The 17,620-nt window shown below is 33.6% G+C and overlaps 1 protein-coding gene across 3 annotated transcripts in view; it reads left to right on the top strand.

The window, feature by feature from the left end:
- Positions 1-17,620, top strand: part of LOC131848521 (ecdysone-inducible protein E75) — a 116,151-nt gene that overhangs the window by 62,601 nt on the left and 35,930 nt on the right. The window contains exon 1 of one of the 3 annotated variants that reach the window (XM_059198416.1): positions 6,095-6,155. The exons of the other annotated variants lie outside the window; for them this stretch is intronic. Coding sequence (XP_059054399.1) covers positions 6,110-6,155 — 46 coding nt within the window. The 5' untranslated portion in view covers positions 6,095-6,109. Of the gene's footprint in view, positions 1-6,094; positions 6,156-17,620 lie in introns of those variants that run through there. 3 annotated transcript variants of the gene reach the window in all.

Here is a 17,620-nt window from a genome sequence, read left to right as displayed (position 1 = left end):
GTTATGCCACGGTCATCTTAGGAATTATTAATTTCAGATTACGATACTAACACTTAATTTTTAATTACAAATATCTGCATTGTTATTTAAAATATATATATGTACATATATAAGTAGAATTATATATTTTTTATTGTTAATACAATTTATATATGTACAGTTGACACTTTTCTTATCCTAATTTCTAGGCTTTAGACTTTATTTATCTGTGGCGCATTTAAATATATTTGGTAGGAATTATGCACGTCCTTTTCACTTTCCTGCGTCGCATGGTGAGCGAGGGGGTGCGCGGGGCACGCGGGACGGATTACAGATCTGGGTCAAGCAAAGTTCGTTGCCCTCGGCCTTCCCGGCTATATTCGACGTCGCTAATCACCGCCACCTCCCGCTGCCCCCTCATCGCCCGCGCTCTCCCGCGTTGCCGTAAGCGCAGAGCCGTACTCAGCAAACATTTATCTATTTGTCAATTTTATTTGGTATCGTATTCAACATATTATAGTTTTAACAAAAGTAATATCTCGTCTATTCTTTATTGAAGAGAAAAAATAAGTTTTACAAATAATTTATTATCTTATCTTTAATTGCATAAGGTACTAAACTATATTTGCAAAAAATGTAATTTACTCTATCTTATATATAGATTATGTTTTACATTATTTATTTATACTAAATCTCAAATATAAACATATTAGTCAATCAATAATGATTGCATTATTTTGCAAAGAGGAATTAGTCTCTGTACTCGACATCATGGTCGAGTCGTGTTTCGCAAGTGGAGCCCATCGCTGAATGCCATTTTATTTTGGAGGCCGCGCGCGCAGCCGGAGGGCCCGCGGTCATCGGCCCCGCGCTATCTAGGTCGCCTCAGAATAACCTAGCGCCGATATTCTAATAATAATACATACTGAACCTTGCAACATGTTGTTGTCTCACTCTTACTCATGATAGCTCTGTATCCGTGAATAGTAACGACATCTCTTTCACAAGACCCTCTGTAAACTTAATACGCGCAGCCACTAGCTAGATTTAACTATCTCTTTTGCTCATATCAACATGGGGAACCTGACATAATAAGCGAATAGGAGTTTCTAAACTTCGTCTCGTATTACTGGATTAATAACTTAACCTATTCATTACGTAACACCTGTTTTTTTTACATTATTCAAGTTAGGTCCCTATCCGTAAATATTATCAATTGCTGGTTTGTAGTTCATTTATTTTTTAAATATATTATAATTATAATTAGTATTATTTACTACACATTAATATTGAAAATGAGTTAGTTTTTTGTTTTAAGATGTACAGTACAGTTCCAAATTTTTGGGAATTTAATTCCAGTATTTCGTGTTTTATGTATTTTGAAAGAACTAAGAAGGATTTATTTGTTATCCTCTTTAAAGTCAAAATAATTTGAAAAAAAGGTTATAAGTAAACCAATAGTATCAAACAAAACTTTAATCGTAATATTAATTTAGTATATAATATATTACATATAATATACACCTTCATACTTGTCTCTAATATGCAATTATTTATATAAATATATTTCATCGGTATTCGAATTCAAAATTAATTCCGTATATATAAAAATGAAATCAAAAATTGAAATTTAGTGTCGCAATTTTTTTAAATACTAGAACAATGCGTTTAGTACGTGTGACGTACACTGCATGCGGCAAAGGCGACAGCGGGCGGTGTGGGGGGCGCGCGCGGCAGGGGCAGCACGGACTCAGTATTGCGATCAAGGCCCCGAGTTCGTTCACCCAGTCGCAAATTGGGTCACGCTCGCCGCCCGCCCCGCGCAAACCACACAAATAACTGTTTAAATCACACTTAATCCTTCCCTGTAATGTTGGAGCTTAATAATTTATTCTATAACATTATTAGGTTGCATTTAATAAATTAAAATACATAATATCATAGATTATTAAGAAGAATAGGACAATTCTGCAATATTACAAATATTCGTAATTATTAATGACTATATTAAATTAATAGAATTTTCATGAAACATTAAAGAACGCCTTTAAGAAATAGACCAAGTTCGACAAACACTTCATTAGAGAAAATAGTTTAAACTTTAAGTACGAGTTTCGCAAAACTATTCCTTTCACCTGCGTGTACACATTATGCGACTGTATTATTGTGACGAGAAATGGAAATCACAGTCACATAATGTTACGCTACAGTCTTTATCTGTCAGAATTTCAATGACCACTTAATATTGGTATAAAACGTTCGTCGCCTTCAGCGAAAGTTTGAAGGAAAAGTTGCAAGTTAAGCGAGGGCAAATGGGGGTTCTGACGGAGTGGGGATAAGGGGGCTTTGAGCCGCGAGAGGCTGCGGGTCGACGCCCGCGCCGCCCTGGCCTCAATTTGATGTGCGCTCGCGTCATACTGCGCGGACCTCGCGCCCAGCCACACTAAGCGGAAAATACCCATCATTTCAGGAACAGCCACATGAAGCTTATAATAATATAAACATTTATTCACAGCATTACATCAGCATTCGTTTTTACAATGTTTCCTATATGACTTAAAAGCTAAAATATACTATTAACGCTGAATGTGACTTCCACTCGGCATTGACATATACTGTAGTATAACTGAATTATACCACATCGCTGATTTTCAGCGGGGCCACCAGACACGAGAGAGCGTACGTACGGAACTTCATAATTTTATGTTTTATTTATTCATGTTTTAGACTGTAAAGAATCTGCATGCGTATCTGAGTTTCACCTATTTCAGCCGCCATGCAGCTTGGTCTTTGATTGATCTCTATTACGGTTGCTGGGTGACATGACATCTTAGGCCTCTAAAATGGCAACGCATAAGTGGTATCACTGGTGCTACATGATAACGTGATATCTGCAATGTTCATGTAAATTACCATCAGGTGGGTCGCAAGCCTGTTGGATATTGTATACATACATAAAAAATAAGAAATATGTAGCCTAGAGATTTACTACTACGAATGAAAGCTAGTTAGTTCAATTTGTTTAATTAAAAAAAAATGTTAATCCATTTGTGTTTCTGACTGATACTACGATGATAAAAATAATGATGATGAATCAAAATTATCCGAGATAGGCTGTAGATTCAAGTATGAGACACCAAGAAGTCTAGCTATGTATATATCTGACTGTGTTAGTATTTCTTATCGGGGATGACAGTTGTAAATGTATTTATTTCTTATTATTTGTATTTATTGTCTATTTAATAAGCTGAGTATGCACGCAGCAGTACGCACAAATTAACTCGATGAACGGTAACTGTGCCAATGGCCTTACACGATGAAGAAATGGCAGTCATGCTCTTTTTCGTGTATTATTTTCCTCGTAACCTGCTAACCTGGCCATGTCAGTATGCAAATATACGATTTTTTTAGCATCACTCAGTCTTTTAAGCACAATACTAATTATAAACACTATACTTGAGTTTCCGAAACACAATATATATTTATTAAAGAACTAGTAATTATTTTTAATAATCGACCCCTAAATTATATTCAATTGGTTGTGCTCTCAAAGACCGTTATACCACAGATAATATAATATTACATAGTTATACTTTCGCAATAATATACTATACTATACCAAATATCCGAAAAACTTCTACTACCGTCAATAATAATTACTTATGCTTTATATTATAAAGTTATTTATACATTAGTTATATATTATATTTACATAATATGATTATTTGCATGGTGCATAGAAAGTAAATTGTTATTTGGAAATTATATATTTTGTTACTCAGTACCGCATTCATGAATTCATTCCAAAGGTTGAGTGATAGAGACAGGGAACTAATCAATAAAGAAATTTTTTAGCATTGTCATTTATCTTATATAAAGCAGGCTTGTAACCTTCATGTAATCAGGTTGTTTAAACAGTCAGGTACATAAGTTAGATATTAACACGTGTATAAATAACATAAAATTTATCAGAGAAGTCATTCATTCATACTTCGCAACTTGTTTGGTTTGTCTTTGTTATTAATATACACAGATTGGTCAACAGGTTTTGGTGTGTTGTAGATGAATCACACTGACCGCACAAAACAACTACAATTCTATATATATGGCCATTTAATATGATAACGTAACCGTTATGCTTACTATATGTTGATGATTAAGTAGTAGGTCATGACGTGAGTCAGTGGTGACCCAGATGTAGCAGGCTGTATCGGTAAGCAGGAGCCGTGCTCTAAATACTGCGGGAGTAGGTTAGGGAGCGAGGTCAACGAACTCAGCCCCTACGTACCCCGCCAAATTGTAGACCTTAATACGTTAAGGAATTCAAAGCCATTTTAATATGATAAAAATAATATCAAATAATTGAAGTAAATGACTAGATCACGCAAAAAGTACTTATTTATTAATGCTGCATTACTTTATTTTTTTATCATATCTACTTATAATTAACCTGTCATCTTCGTTAATCCGTTATTGTTAATTTTAAAACAAAAACCACGTTACTTCCTCGTTGTTAACAATTGTTTATATATTTATAAAGTATTAAAATAGGCTTTCGATTTAATATTTAATTATTTATTTTTTTATCAGAGACCTAAATGCTACTAAAACGTGACATATAAATATTATAAAAAACGTATTACTACTCAATTTAAATATCATCTAAATAATATTTTAATAGCTCTCAATCTCACTTGACAACCTGTTGAGAAAACAAGTCTGTATTAGCGCCACCTAGTGTCGAGTAGATGACTTCATGCGATTGGATAGATGTCGCTAGTAGTCTTAACTGATAGAAACATGGAATACAAATTAAATTCTAGTCGGTTCTTGAATAGTAAGTTATTCACTTAAAATGAACTTACAAGTTTTTCATTGACATATTATATAGTGATAAAGACTAATAATTTTCCATACATATAATATGTAAATATTTTAAGTGTAAGTACTTCGTATATTTACATATAATACTTTTCTCAGTTTAAGAACATTGTAATAAAAATTGTATAGCTATAATGTTAACTTAAACAATATAGTTATAGATTTTTAATTAGTAAATAGTATAGCTAGTTTCCATTTATATAATTCTTTTGATTTGTAAAAGAAATGGTGAATGTACGATTTATACTTAGGTAAATGTAAATAATTTAGTCGATAATGAACATTTCAAATTTATTAGTACCTTGCATAAAAATATAATATTCTTGGTCTTATAACGCAACTTCATCATCAACATAATGAAACATTTAAATACATACTATAACAATTATTTTGACAGAAAATAAATATCAGATGTAATTTGTAACGGGTTAATACCTAACCTGTAAACTCTGCTTAGTTTAGAGCTAGTGTGTTGTTGTGTGTGTGTGTGTTACTTACACACACAACAACACATCTAGCATCTAATCTAAGCATAAGCATCTAAAATACATTTTGTATTTAATACAAAATGTACGAAAATACATATATATACATATATAATATCTATATATATATATATTAATAAGGATTATTTAAGGTGTTGAAATAACCTAGCTAGCAACCAAAAATAGCGCATATTATGGGTTCTGAGCGGCAGGTGTGGGGGCGGGCTAGTGGGGTGCAAGAGGCGCAGGGGTGGCACCGCCGAATGGCCGTGAACTCCGTCGACCTCAGACCCCGGCCCACCACCGCCTAACCAACATTACCTTACTATTGTTACTGCTCACAAAAAAGTAAGAAACAATAGTCTGTAACTGTAATTATCACTATTCTTGACAGTATTTGTCAATATTTTACAAAAAATAGATTATTGGATGTTGATTCAACAGATAATAATAACATTATTTGAGGAAAGGTATAATTCGCGACATCGCATAATCAGCGGTAGTATTATACTTATATTACTTTTACTGTAATTGGTACAACAAAATTTTAATTTTAAAATAGTGCTTTTATAACATTAAATCAGCATTAATTAAGTATTATGCGAGGGTGTTATAGGGGGTTATTCATTGACGTCACGACGGCGCATGCGCGCTGTTCGCCCACGCGACATCTTTCCGTTCTCTGTGCTTTCGCGCCAATCCACTTTCCGCCGCGCGTCGTTCCTAACCTAACTTTAAAGTAATAAATCCGATATTAAAAGAAAATGGAACTAAAAAGTGACGGCAGCTCCTGTTATATTCAGGTTGCAGGTGAGTCATGCATTTTTGCTAGTCGGACTAATATAACATTTTTTGTAAGCCGGTCAATGAACCTTATCTTTAGTTAGCGCGTGATAAGTTTTGGCCTCCAACTTATATTACTATTCAGTAATAATAATACGCAACTGAACATTTAATGAACAGAATATAATTTATCTTACAATAACTACTATAAACTGGTGATTAATTTTATTCCACCGATTTTTTTTTCAGCTTATACTTAATTATACTTTATATAGATACAAGATACGTATTTTTTAAAATATTTAATAAAGTTCGTGAGTATGAATGTATACATGGATGGATAGATGCCTTCTTCTGAAGGACTACTAAACGGATTTTGAAGAAACTTTACAGTAATATATATAGCTTATACATCAAAATAACACATAGACTGCAAATTTCATGCAAGTGAAACCGCGAGCATAGCTAATATATTATATATACGAGATCACGTTACTATATTATAACATGAACAAATAATGAGAATAGGCAATCAAATAGCATATATAGCAATATCAAATAGCATAGTATAGGACACATTCAATAGTTTTATAGTTATAACTTAGAAAATTTTATAATAAATCAAGGGGCTCCGGGTTCTCTCTTTAAATAACGACAATAGTAGGAACTGAGAATGAGTAAATAAATATGCCTAATTATATTAAAGAATGACATTGCTATGATTCGTTGGGAGATATTATAAACTTCATAAAAAAATCATAGGCTGTGTTTTGTACACAATTTACACGCAATTTAGTAATTGTACAGGTGAATAATTATCATATATAACTTAATTATTATGAGAGATTATTAAGAGAACAGCCCCGGCCAGGTGGTCAGCAGTGATGCATGGCACTGAGTCGGTGACTCACGTGCATTCAGACCGGAACACAGAGCCTATTACCTCATTGCACCCTGCGCCTGCGCCGCGCACGGTCACCCCGCTCCATTGCACATTATGCATATTTCATTGTAATGCACCAATATCCGTTCCACTTTTACACATTGTATTACGTATTCTATACGTGATCATGATATGATTATATTACTTTAAACATCATTTGTTGTTAACTTATTATTTGTATATACATAATGTATAAGAACTAGGAAAATATTGATCTAGTATCGTTTATACTCCATAAACTATATATATTCACTATTCCAGAAAAGCACAGATCATGTATATTAATCTCAGGACAATTCACATAGCGCCATCTAGAGCCAAGTTAACCTATCTAGAGCTTGTGTTATGAGAACTAGGCAGATGATATAAATACATACATATATTTTTTTCGTAACCACATACATATTATACATAGAAAACACCCATGTACAGGTATGTTTTAGCCTTTATCATTTTATTTATAATTACGAATACAACGTAGTGCATTCATAGAGTTTTGAATCCATCACTGAAATCTTCAGAGTGAATGCGTTCTTTTGTAATAAAGTTTTTGTGAAAGGCTTGACGTCGCCTTACACTGCATAGATAGAAAAAAATGGTGTGTGAGCCTGAGTATGCGTGGAGTACGCGCTACTATGGGTATGTACTTGGAGTGCATCGCTCCCGGGCGTCGTGTCGTCGCACTGCATATAGGCCAGTGCACGCGAATGCCCGCCCCTCTTCGGGCACGCTGCCACTTCACCCCCGCACTGCACCTCGCGATTTTCCATTTCCATCGTGGTTGACAATTTCGCTAATGTCATGTCATCTTTAGCCAATCTCGTATGTATGAAGGCCCTTATACGTGCCTAATTATTAAAAACTAAAATAATGTCAATTAGTCTTATCTATTTGGAATAGTTTAATTTTAATTCTCGAATGATAAAAATCTTATTCTCAGTCTTATGATTAATGGTTTCTAATTAATATATATTTATAAAAAAGTCTTTATTAATAAATATTGATAACGTCTTATATTTTAGTTGTGTGTCGTTGTGTATTTTAGTTACCAAAAATTCTAAAAGGTTGAATTAAAATGCTAGAAATTTGGAAAAGATTAACAGTTATTGTACACAACCTTGTTGGATATCCCGTAATATGGCGTACAGATACATCATGATATCATATATTGCACTTAAAAATATAGCAGCTTAAGTTTAGTGCCTAAACATTATTAACATTAAAAAATTACTATGATATAATTTACACGTGCTTTATATATGACAACATTTATAATGACTGTAGTAATAAATGACTACTTAGGTAATTTAATACTTTACAGGTTTTAGGCGTTAAACTTAATACCCGTATGGTTTTAAAATTAGCACGTTATAATGCGGAAGATCTATCAGTATTGCGAAGAACGCTCGTGCCCTGTCGAGTGCGGGTTCAAAGCGCTCAAAACACTGCTCGCGGTTTCACAACGTCGGAACAGCAGTCTTCAGCGCTACAGTTGCGTCACTTGCGTCCTTATGAGCTTGGTGAGTTGTATGTAGTTACAAGTTCCCGCGGTCGTTGCCCGCCCGATGCCAGTGCGTGCGCGACTCCCCTATATCGGCTAACTGTGGCGCGGAAACTAAATGCCGTCACCCGCGCCATATGTCGTTACTCGGTCGGTATCGGCACCTAGACAAGCCACTGACAACGCTTTTTCTGTTTCAAGCTAGCAGCATGGCTGTCGGTTTACATCTTTATCGCTATCGATATAAATGTATCGAACAGTGAAAATTGAATTCTAGGAAGATCTGTACGGTCAAAACGAAATCGAATCTTCTTTCCCATTTGATCTAAGGGTACTCACCAATTTCGACTTCGTACGATAATGTAGTTTGGAATTGAATGTATGTTATATCGATAAGTAATATACAATGCAGATGCGAACGCGTGGACGCGGAAACGGGTGGGTACCGTTAAATAACAGTACGGGTCTAGTCTAGAACAATCCTGTGCGGACATGGCGATAGGAACGAGCGACACGTCCTGAATTGATGAACTTTCAGCAATATTTGATAATAATTATAAAAACCAAATTAATATCTTGAGTCAATGAAATTCCGCCAAATTATTAGTGTGAACTTATATAATATGAATTAATGGATTTACCATTCACCCGTTAAACATAAGTAACAAACATTCATACTTTGAAAGCTCTAACTTTATAGAAAAGTAACGATAATTTTAAAATGCCTAAAGTGAGCTACAAAAATACAGTAGAATTCTTAGAGAAAATTCGAGAAAAATTGGAAAGTAAGGTTAGTGTAGATTACAAAATAGCGAAAGTAATTTCGATTATTTTATTACTGTGAAAATAATTATGTAATGCTAAAAAATAATTGAAATAAAATAAAACTACTTATATTTAATGTGTTACAATTTTCCAAAGAAAACCATTGCAACAAACAAGTGTGCACTAGAACAAGTTTTTTGTCATAAGGTGGGCAAAATAAGGTTCGGAACAATATGATTTCAATAAGCATTTATGAATTCGTGGAATAAATAGATAGTAGAACTATTTCACGAAATACTCATCAACCTACTAAACTAAATAATTCTCTACGAGTAGTTGAATGGTTGGGGGTGGATATAGGGTGCTCGGGGAGTCGCGTAAGTAGGGTTGAACGACCTCGCCGACAACATCGTCGCTTTTGTTGTTCGTCGCGGCAATCACACGTTGACTGTGCTGCGCTTACATGCACTAACCATATAATCATATGATATAACACCTAATAGACATTACGTTAATTAGGACTTCTGCCTGTAGTGACGAAGTAGCAATACAATAGTAGTATATTACATTTTTCTTCAAAGCAAAATGCTACCAAGGAAGGGACATACAATATGAGGAAAATAAAACCCAATATCGAGCTGACTGGTCATCGTGATAATAGGCTAAATTCTCGTCTTATTAAAAGAGACCCGGCCCAATAGGCCGATAAAGGGGTAATACTCGTACAACGATGTTTAACTAGTCTGGGCTACATTTATTGCATGTAGACCTACAAATGATTACGTGGTAGGTTAGGCATGTCGATATTATAGTAATTCATTTCATATTTAATTTTATCAAATCTAAATGTTGTAATCTATTCCTGTAGCACGAGTAGGTACATACATGTGCAAAAGATTCATTGACCTCCATAATTCGGTGCTACCTAATCTATAAAATACCGATCGCTGTTTGTAGAGATGTTAGGTTTACTTTATTGAAATGGTATAAGGTAAAAAGTCGCTTGATTTATTTAATAAGTCGATTACCCGAGCTGACGTAAACAATGTCCTTGAAGCGATTCTACAAACACAATTGTACAAATATCTACCACGACTAGGTCACTCACCTTCCACGAACAGCTTCGCGCATTATGAATATATACATACATATATACAATGTTTATCCACCTACATACGTACCACACACAAACACATATGAACAACCTAGTGTAGCTAGAGCTATTTATACCACAGCACGTAGGGATAGCTATTGAAACACATTCATAAAGTAGATGACAATTTATTACATAAGCGACCATTACTAAGTTAACATAATTCAATACTTTTGCCGTAATGTATGTCATTATGGTTATGTTATGGATAATGTTTACATATGATTACATTAACGGCTTCAAGCAATATAGATAAGACAGCGTTTTATTGGCAGTTATTTTTTAAATAAACTTTCTATTTCTTGTATATCTAACGAAAATGAAATGATGGCGCGGAAAACTTCATGCACTATAAAATTTAATTACGCTATGTATGTAATGCAATTATATTTCGTAGCTCTACGATGAAAATGTCCCTTGTACATCACGATGTAATTCACCGATTTTCTTTTTTTTAAATTATAAAATAATAATTTTATTTATTGTCAATTTAATTTCAATTAATACTGTAGATCCAAGTTTAAAGTTCTTTGTACTAAATACTCCATAGCGTGGAAAATTAAAACTCCCTTAATTATAACAAGTAGCCATTTAAAACTGAGATTCTTAGTAAAGTTAACATGTTGATTAAAATTAATCAAATTTTGTGTATTGTATTGTTGTAGAATATTTTGTATTGTGTTCAGTGTAGCTAATTGCTAATAGCTAGCGCGAACCTTATTATGTCTTTAGTATTACAATGTACAATGCAGTACGTATTCATGAGTGCTGTTATAGATATATATATACGAAACTTGCTGTAACAACCGCTACACGAACAGGGTCACTCAAACATTGACTCATGCAGACCACCATAGCTTATTGACATGCAACTTTTGAAAGAAATAATCTACCTAAGTGTATGTATGTCCTAAATGTACATATTGTGCAGGGATGCCAACTGTTCGAGGAAATTTTTATTCTCCGACGAGTTTGTACGAGATTTCGTACCGTATCGTTTCGACCTTTGAAAATTAACTCAAGCAATATAATGTTTGGTTAGGTTAGTCCAAATTCAGCTAATATTCACTTAATATTTTTAATTTCTTAGTAGAAGGCTAAATATAGCTATATTGTGAGACATTTTTATTTCACTATACATACTTTTATCTAGGCTATTGCTAGCTGATAGCCGGTACATGATGAAAATGAGTAATTTTAACTTTAAAATTATTATGGCTGATAATAAATCACCTTACAACGTTCATAATACCACCAGAAGTAAGGCCTTCTGAAGTGTCACCTGAAGGCGCCTAACATCTGAATAGCAAGTCTGTTCCGGTTCCTTGTTTATTAGGTACGATTTTATAAAGAAAGTCTAAGTCATCAAAAACAATCAACTTTGTCCATTGTTGTAAAGAGTATACGTTAGTATCTGTAGATTAGATAGAACAAAATATTATAGTTCTGAATGGGAAAAATTGAAATGAAAAGATATAATAATAATCTTTGATAACCTTCACCCTTAGCCGAGGACCCCGTGGAATTACAAAAGACATTTCTTTGTTTAAGTATGACAAACAAGGGACCAACAGCACTATCAGTGACATACATAGCTTGCTCGATAGTAGCGCAGCCCGATAAGCCGAACAAAACATCAGCTCGGTACATTGACCCAGAATTATATAAAAATGTCCTCGGATTTGATAACGCACTGGCAATGACATTTCGTGATAAGCAACGCTTTTTGGATTCTTTATTATCATACCTACATACTATTTTATTGGTAATTAAATATTTAATACCACTAACACTTATTTGATAATCGAAAACGTGTTCGAAATTTGGAAAATAACATACAAACCTCATGGAGAAATCACAACCTAGATCTGGTATTAGTCATTGTCGATATTGGTGATACGATATTACAAAACATTGCTAACATCATAGAAAAATATGTACAAGTTTCTTCATCACGGATACACGTGTAGGCATTAGTGATCAATCTGATTAGTTACGTATTATATTATTTATATTACAATCAGTATCAACACTACAATTTCGTATTATCATGTCATTACCGAGCACACAACAGAAATAAGCGTAATTAACTTGTTTACATAAATATCTCTTCATGTTTAAATACTGTCGCATTCGGTTAAACCTGTAAGACATGGATACCAGGAAATTTCTGCGTATCAATAGAATGCGGGTAAATATAAAAAAACACCATACTTAGTCTCAAACTTCTGCCCTTCTGAATAGGTTGGATGACTATAAATGTCGACTCTAGACATTTTTTTAAATGTGTAGTTTAGTTCGGAAACATGGGTTCGTTTGACATTTACAAGTATTACCATTATTAATCTATGATATCCCACAACTCTCCCATTTCTCTCTGCGTTGCGCCTGCGCCACCAACACCCGATCTTGTCGTATGCGTTTACATTTACAAGTAAATTATAAATAAATATTGTCCAGATATTCTGTGAAGCCAATCATAAGGTGCTGGTTGTTAAATTCTTGGTGCGTCGACTTGCTCTAAAAATGTTAGCCAGAACGTTACACGGCGGATGTCAACTTTCTCGCGGTTGCGTAACTCGGAGAGATGGGACTGGAACGTTCGAAGTCATCGACCAAGACACCCGCTTACGAAACATAAACCAACCGCATGTGTAGGTACTCAATATTTCTATCTACTTATATGATAGACTAGGTGTTACCCGCGGCTTTTAATGCATGTTCTTGAGAAAAAACATAAGTATGGTAACCTATATCCGCCCGTTTAATATGTTATCTTTTCAGAAAAGGAATTTTCGATATATTAAATATGTTAGACGTATACATTTACACTTATACATTGTTATCTTACTTAATTTTACTATGTTATCTTATTAAATATTGAAAATTTAAAGAAAATTGTACCCATTGAGTTTTCTCCTTTATTCTAGTAAGTTCTGTTCTTATAAATAGTTATCCAAACTGGATGATAGGATGATATGAAAATAATGACGTGTATAAGACGGAGAAGGGACCTGTATAGACAAATATTTTTTATATTTTTCTAATCTAACTTTAAGTCTATTGAGATCCGTTCAATCATGAAAAGATAACAAATAAACAGGCATGTTTTCGTATTTATAATATTAATAAGGATGTTAATGGACAATTCCTAAATCTTATTATTTTAATACGTTAATAAATTTAAACTGTGAAGGAACTGAATAATATTTTATTACAATTAAAGTACATATATATTTAACCTACAGGACGTTTCGAGTATGTTCCACTAGCCGTGGGCTCGAGAAGTTTATTAAACAAATAAAAGTAAAATTTTAACTAATTTTCTAATTCTATGTAATAGTAACACATGACTGGGTTGTCTACTATTATAATATACTAGTAAGGCGTATTTATTATTTTTTATAGTTGTGTTTAAGTTATCGTTATATACAATATAAATACATTAAAAGTGAGGCCTTATTAGACATCAATATATGGAGTGCAGTTCGTTAGAATCGTTACTAGTTGGCACGGAACATTGGGTCGTCGTTCGCGGCTGAGGTCAACGCCGCGGCGCCATCCCACTACCACCGCACAGCCATTGGCACCATGACAGCCCGCCTGTGCTGCTTTCACGTAACAAACTAGACCCACTGCCCACCGATCTTTACCAAGACTTTGTAGGCATCTTATCTAAACTTACACATTCTTTAGTACTTGCAACCTTTTAAACCCTAGTTTGAAAGTACGACTTAAATCAATTATTTCAAAGTATTGATTGTTGTGTTATATTGTACTACAATAAATCTTTTTGCCTGCTCGTAAAGGCGCGATGCAACAACCATAAGTTAAAAACATTGGTTTAGACTTAAGTTCGAAAAATAGGTCACAAATAATCTTAAATTTCCTTTCTTAAGATATTAATATTTATTGTTTACCTCCAAAATCGTCTGACCTCATACTGCTTCCTATCTATATGTAAAGTTATTGTTGTAAAGAGGTCAATACCAAAACAATATTAGTATTTCTTTTGTACCTATATGAATTATTTATTGACTGTATTTGTTGACTTTCTTCGTTATCTGTTTTGTAGGTCAGTGGATGAGTAAATATTGGGGTGTTAGCTTGCCCTTTCTTAATCATTGGTCGGTAATTTAATATAATTTGGATCTTATTTGTATCAATTTAACAAATAACAATACTTTTATACTATACTTCAAGCCATTCTTGGAAAATATGACCATTATAGGTCCCTCAAAATTTTGGTTAAAATATTTCTATATTCAGAATATGTCATTATAGTATCAAATCATTAATATTTTCATCAATTTCATTTAATGAATAGCTAAATGCAAATATTATTCATATTTGCATTTAGCTGAAATGAAATGAAATATTTACCTTTTAAGTGGTCAAATAATATTAGTAGGTACAACATTTTACTTAACATGTAACAGTTCTCGAAACCTAAGAATTTTCAGTAATATTTTTGGTCAATCGTAACCAATTTTCTTTTTACTTCTATTTACAAATTATTTTTTGCTGCATATCAGTAATTTTAAAGATTAACCTTACAAATAAAATATTATATTTTTCTGTGTAATATATCAATTTATTATTATTTATTTATTGAAGTACCAACGAATATGATCAAAAGGGTTATGGTTAATGGGTGAGATGCCGACAATCGTCCTTAAACATTTTACCAAGTAGAATCACGGGTTTTGTTTTAAAAAGTGAAGGGGCCGAGAGCAGTCATGACACGCCAGCAATTATAAGTACGCAGGCGTCACTGAACCCATGTTATTGCGAAACAACGGAAACCAGTCCAGTGTGCCCGCGCGGACCCCTCCCCCATGCTCCCGCCCCCCTCCCCGTTCACGACTCACCTGCTGCGAATTTTTAAAATCCTAGATTATGTAGGCAGTTGACATGCTGCTAGCTGACTCCCAACGTGATTGGCATTTGAAGGCGATCGGTTACATCACCTCTCTTCTTTACTCGGCAGTATGCGTATCGTGGTGCAATTTTTTTGCGAATTTACTTAGTATTGAATTTTATTTATTAAGGGTCACAAGTTTGCTGTGTTGTTTCATGTGATGTGTTCGGCCGTTCCGAATGGATTATGTTGGTTCTTTTTGGATCGACAGGTTCCTTCTGGATCAGTCCCATATTAAATTTATAATTCTTAATTTAGATTTTTTGTCAAATCAATACAAATTTTTGATTGGCCTTTGCACTCCAAAATATAATACAAATACTGAATACATATCAGTGATGGTACAAAACACTATTTTTTTTTATTGAATACCAACCTAAGTAAAGTATTGTATTATCTTTTTATGGTGTCTGTACACCGCCTAGCACCGACCTATAAAGATACGTACTTGATAGTGGTACATTCAGGGACAACGGCCGAGCTGCCTCATTCGCAAGAATCGCAGGTAGGCTAAGGGGTTAAAGAACTCCAGTGTACTATATCAAATACCATTGAACTTGCTGCATCTCGCTCGAACACTGCACATCGTAGTGCATCGCCTGTGCACTCCACACCGTGCGAATCCTGTCACATTACACGCTACGCATACGTATGACATTATCAACTATAATAGTGTACAACAACAAACCAGTTATTATAACCAGTATGTAGTGAGGAGTGACGAGAAAAATTGTTCAATATACGTACGGTGACTACGTCATTTATGATAGGTACTTAATTTGAAACCATTCTTTTATTCTATTCTATACGAAGCATTATGCATGACCTTTGTGATCCCGTGTGATCTTTTTGAAATTTCTTGCATAATTTTCTTAGCTAGAGTAGACTTAACTGTGTGTTAGTAAAGAAGATAAACCAAGATAAAGTAGAAAGTTCAAAGAGGGCATCGACATCGAATTTGCCAGCAGTCCCTCGTAGCGTTGTAGTGCAATTATTAGAAAATAGTGTGCGCGACTTACGTTGTGCTAGTGAAATATCATGTGATAGAATTGCTTGTGTCATATTACTCATATACCAATGTGAGGTACAGACATCAATTTTTTTCCATCATACGTAATACCAACACGTAACAGTAAATGGGTAACTCATTTACAGTAGAGAATTGTTAGCACAACCCCAATACCATCCATGAAGACCATTATGGTCTACTCCTGGCCAAGTTATAGAACAGTCTGTTACTTTCATACTCATAATTTCATACTTCACTGGTGTCCCGCCAATGTATGACATTAACAAAGGATCTCCATTAACATTATCTATTATGAAAAACAAAAACTTATATTCTCCTACCAAGCATATAATGTATTTGTTATAATTTCTACTCTAATCGGTGTACTACGAACGGTTTCACTGTTACTCTACTGAAATGTTTTTACAGTATCAACATGAGTATGACTAATAAGTCTCATAACTTTATGATCTTTAATACTATAATTTAATATTGTCTTCCACGAACTAAATCTACTTCCGCATACTAAGACTAATTGTAAATAATTACAATCTAAATTGGTTACACTATTTAATGTTCTTCAAAATTTAATACGCACTAAATATGAGAAAATATGGCATGCTTAAAAAATATTTAGGTAGACAGTGACGATAATTTCAAGGTAAAAAGATAAAATGTCGTTGAACTTGATATCATGACAAAGTAACACATGTATCAAATGCGTGCTTTTTTCGATGTAGATATTTTATAGAAATATATTATATTGACTATCTAGTTGTAATAAGTTGTATAAATCAATGTGGATTTATTCGACCCATATTTCTATTGTATGTAAATAATAATAATTATATATTAAACTAATTATACATGTAATATTACTATAAAATATATTTTAATATATTTCACCTATAGATATTACTTATACATACTTCTTTATCAAGCATTATTTTCTTGTCAGAAAAATTAAATATGCGGTAGGCATATTGTGTTTTTTAGGCATATTATATGTGATAGGTAACAAACAGAACAAAAGGTTTTTCCTTTTGTTCTGTTTGTTACCTATCACAGAGCAATTACCATTACGTTTTAAAATAGTAAGCACCGCCCTTATAGAACTATACCAAATTGAATCTATATAACAACCTGTAACACTTCTAAAAGAGAAACGTTTGTTTCCCACATATTTCGCTAGAACAAATA

This window comes from Achroia grisella, unplaced genomic scaffold, assembly GCF_030625045.1.
Source record: "Achroia grisella isolate CSIRO2021 unplaced genomic scaffold, CSIRO_AGI_Agris_v1 utg558, whole genome shotgun sequence".
In the NCBI taxonomy this organism is placed as follows: Eukaryota; Metazoa; Arthropoda; class Insecta; order Lepidoptera; family Pyralidae; genus Achroia; species Achroia grisella.
This window is presented reverse-complemented; position numbering and strand designations above follow the sequence as displayed.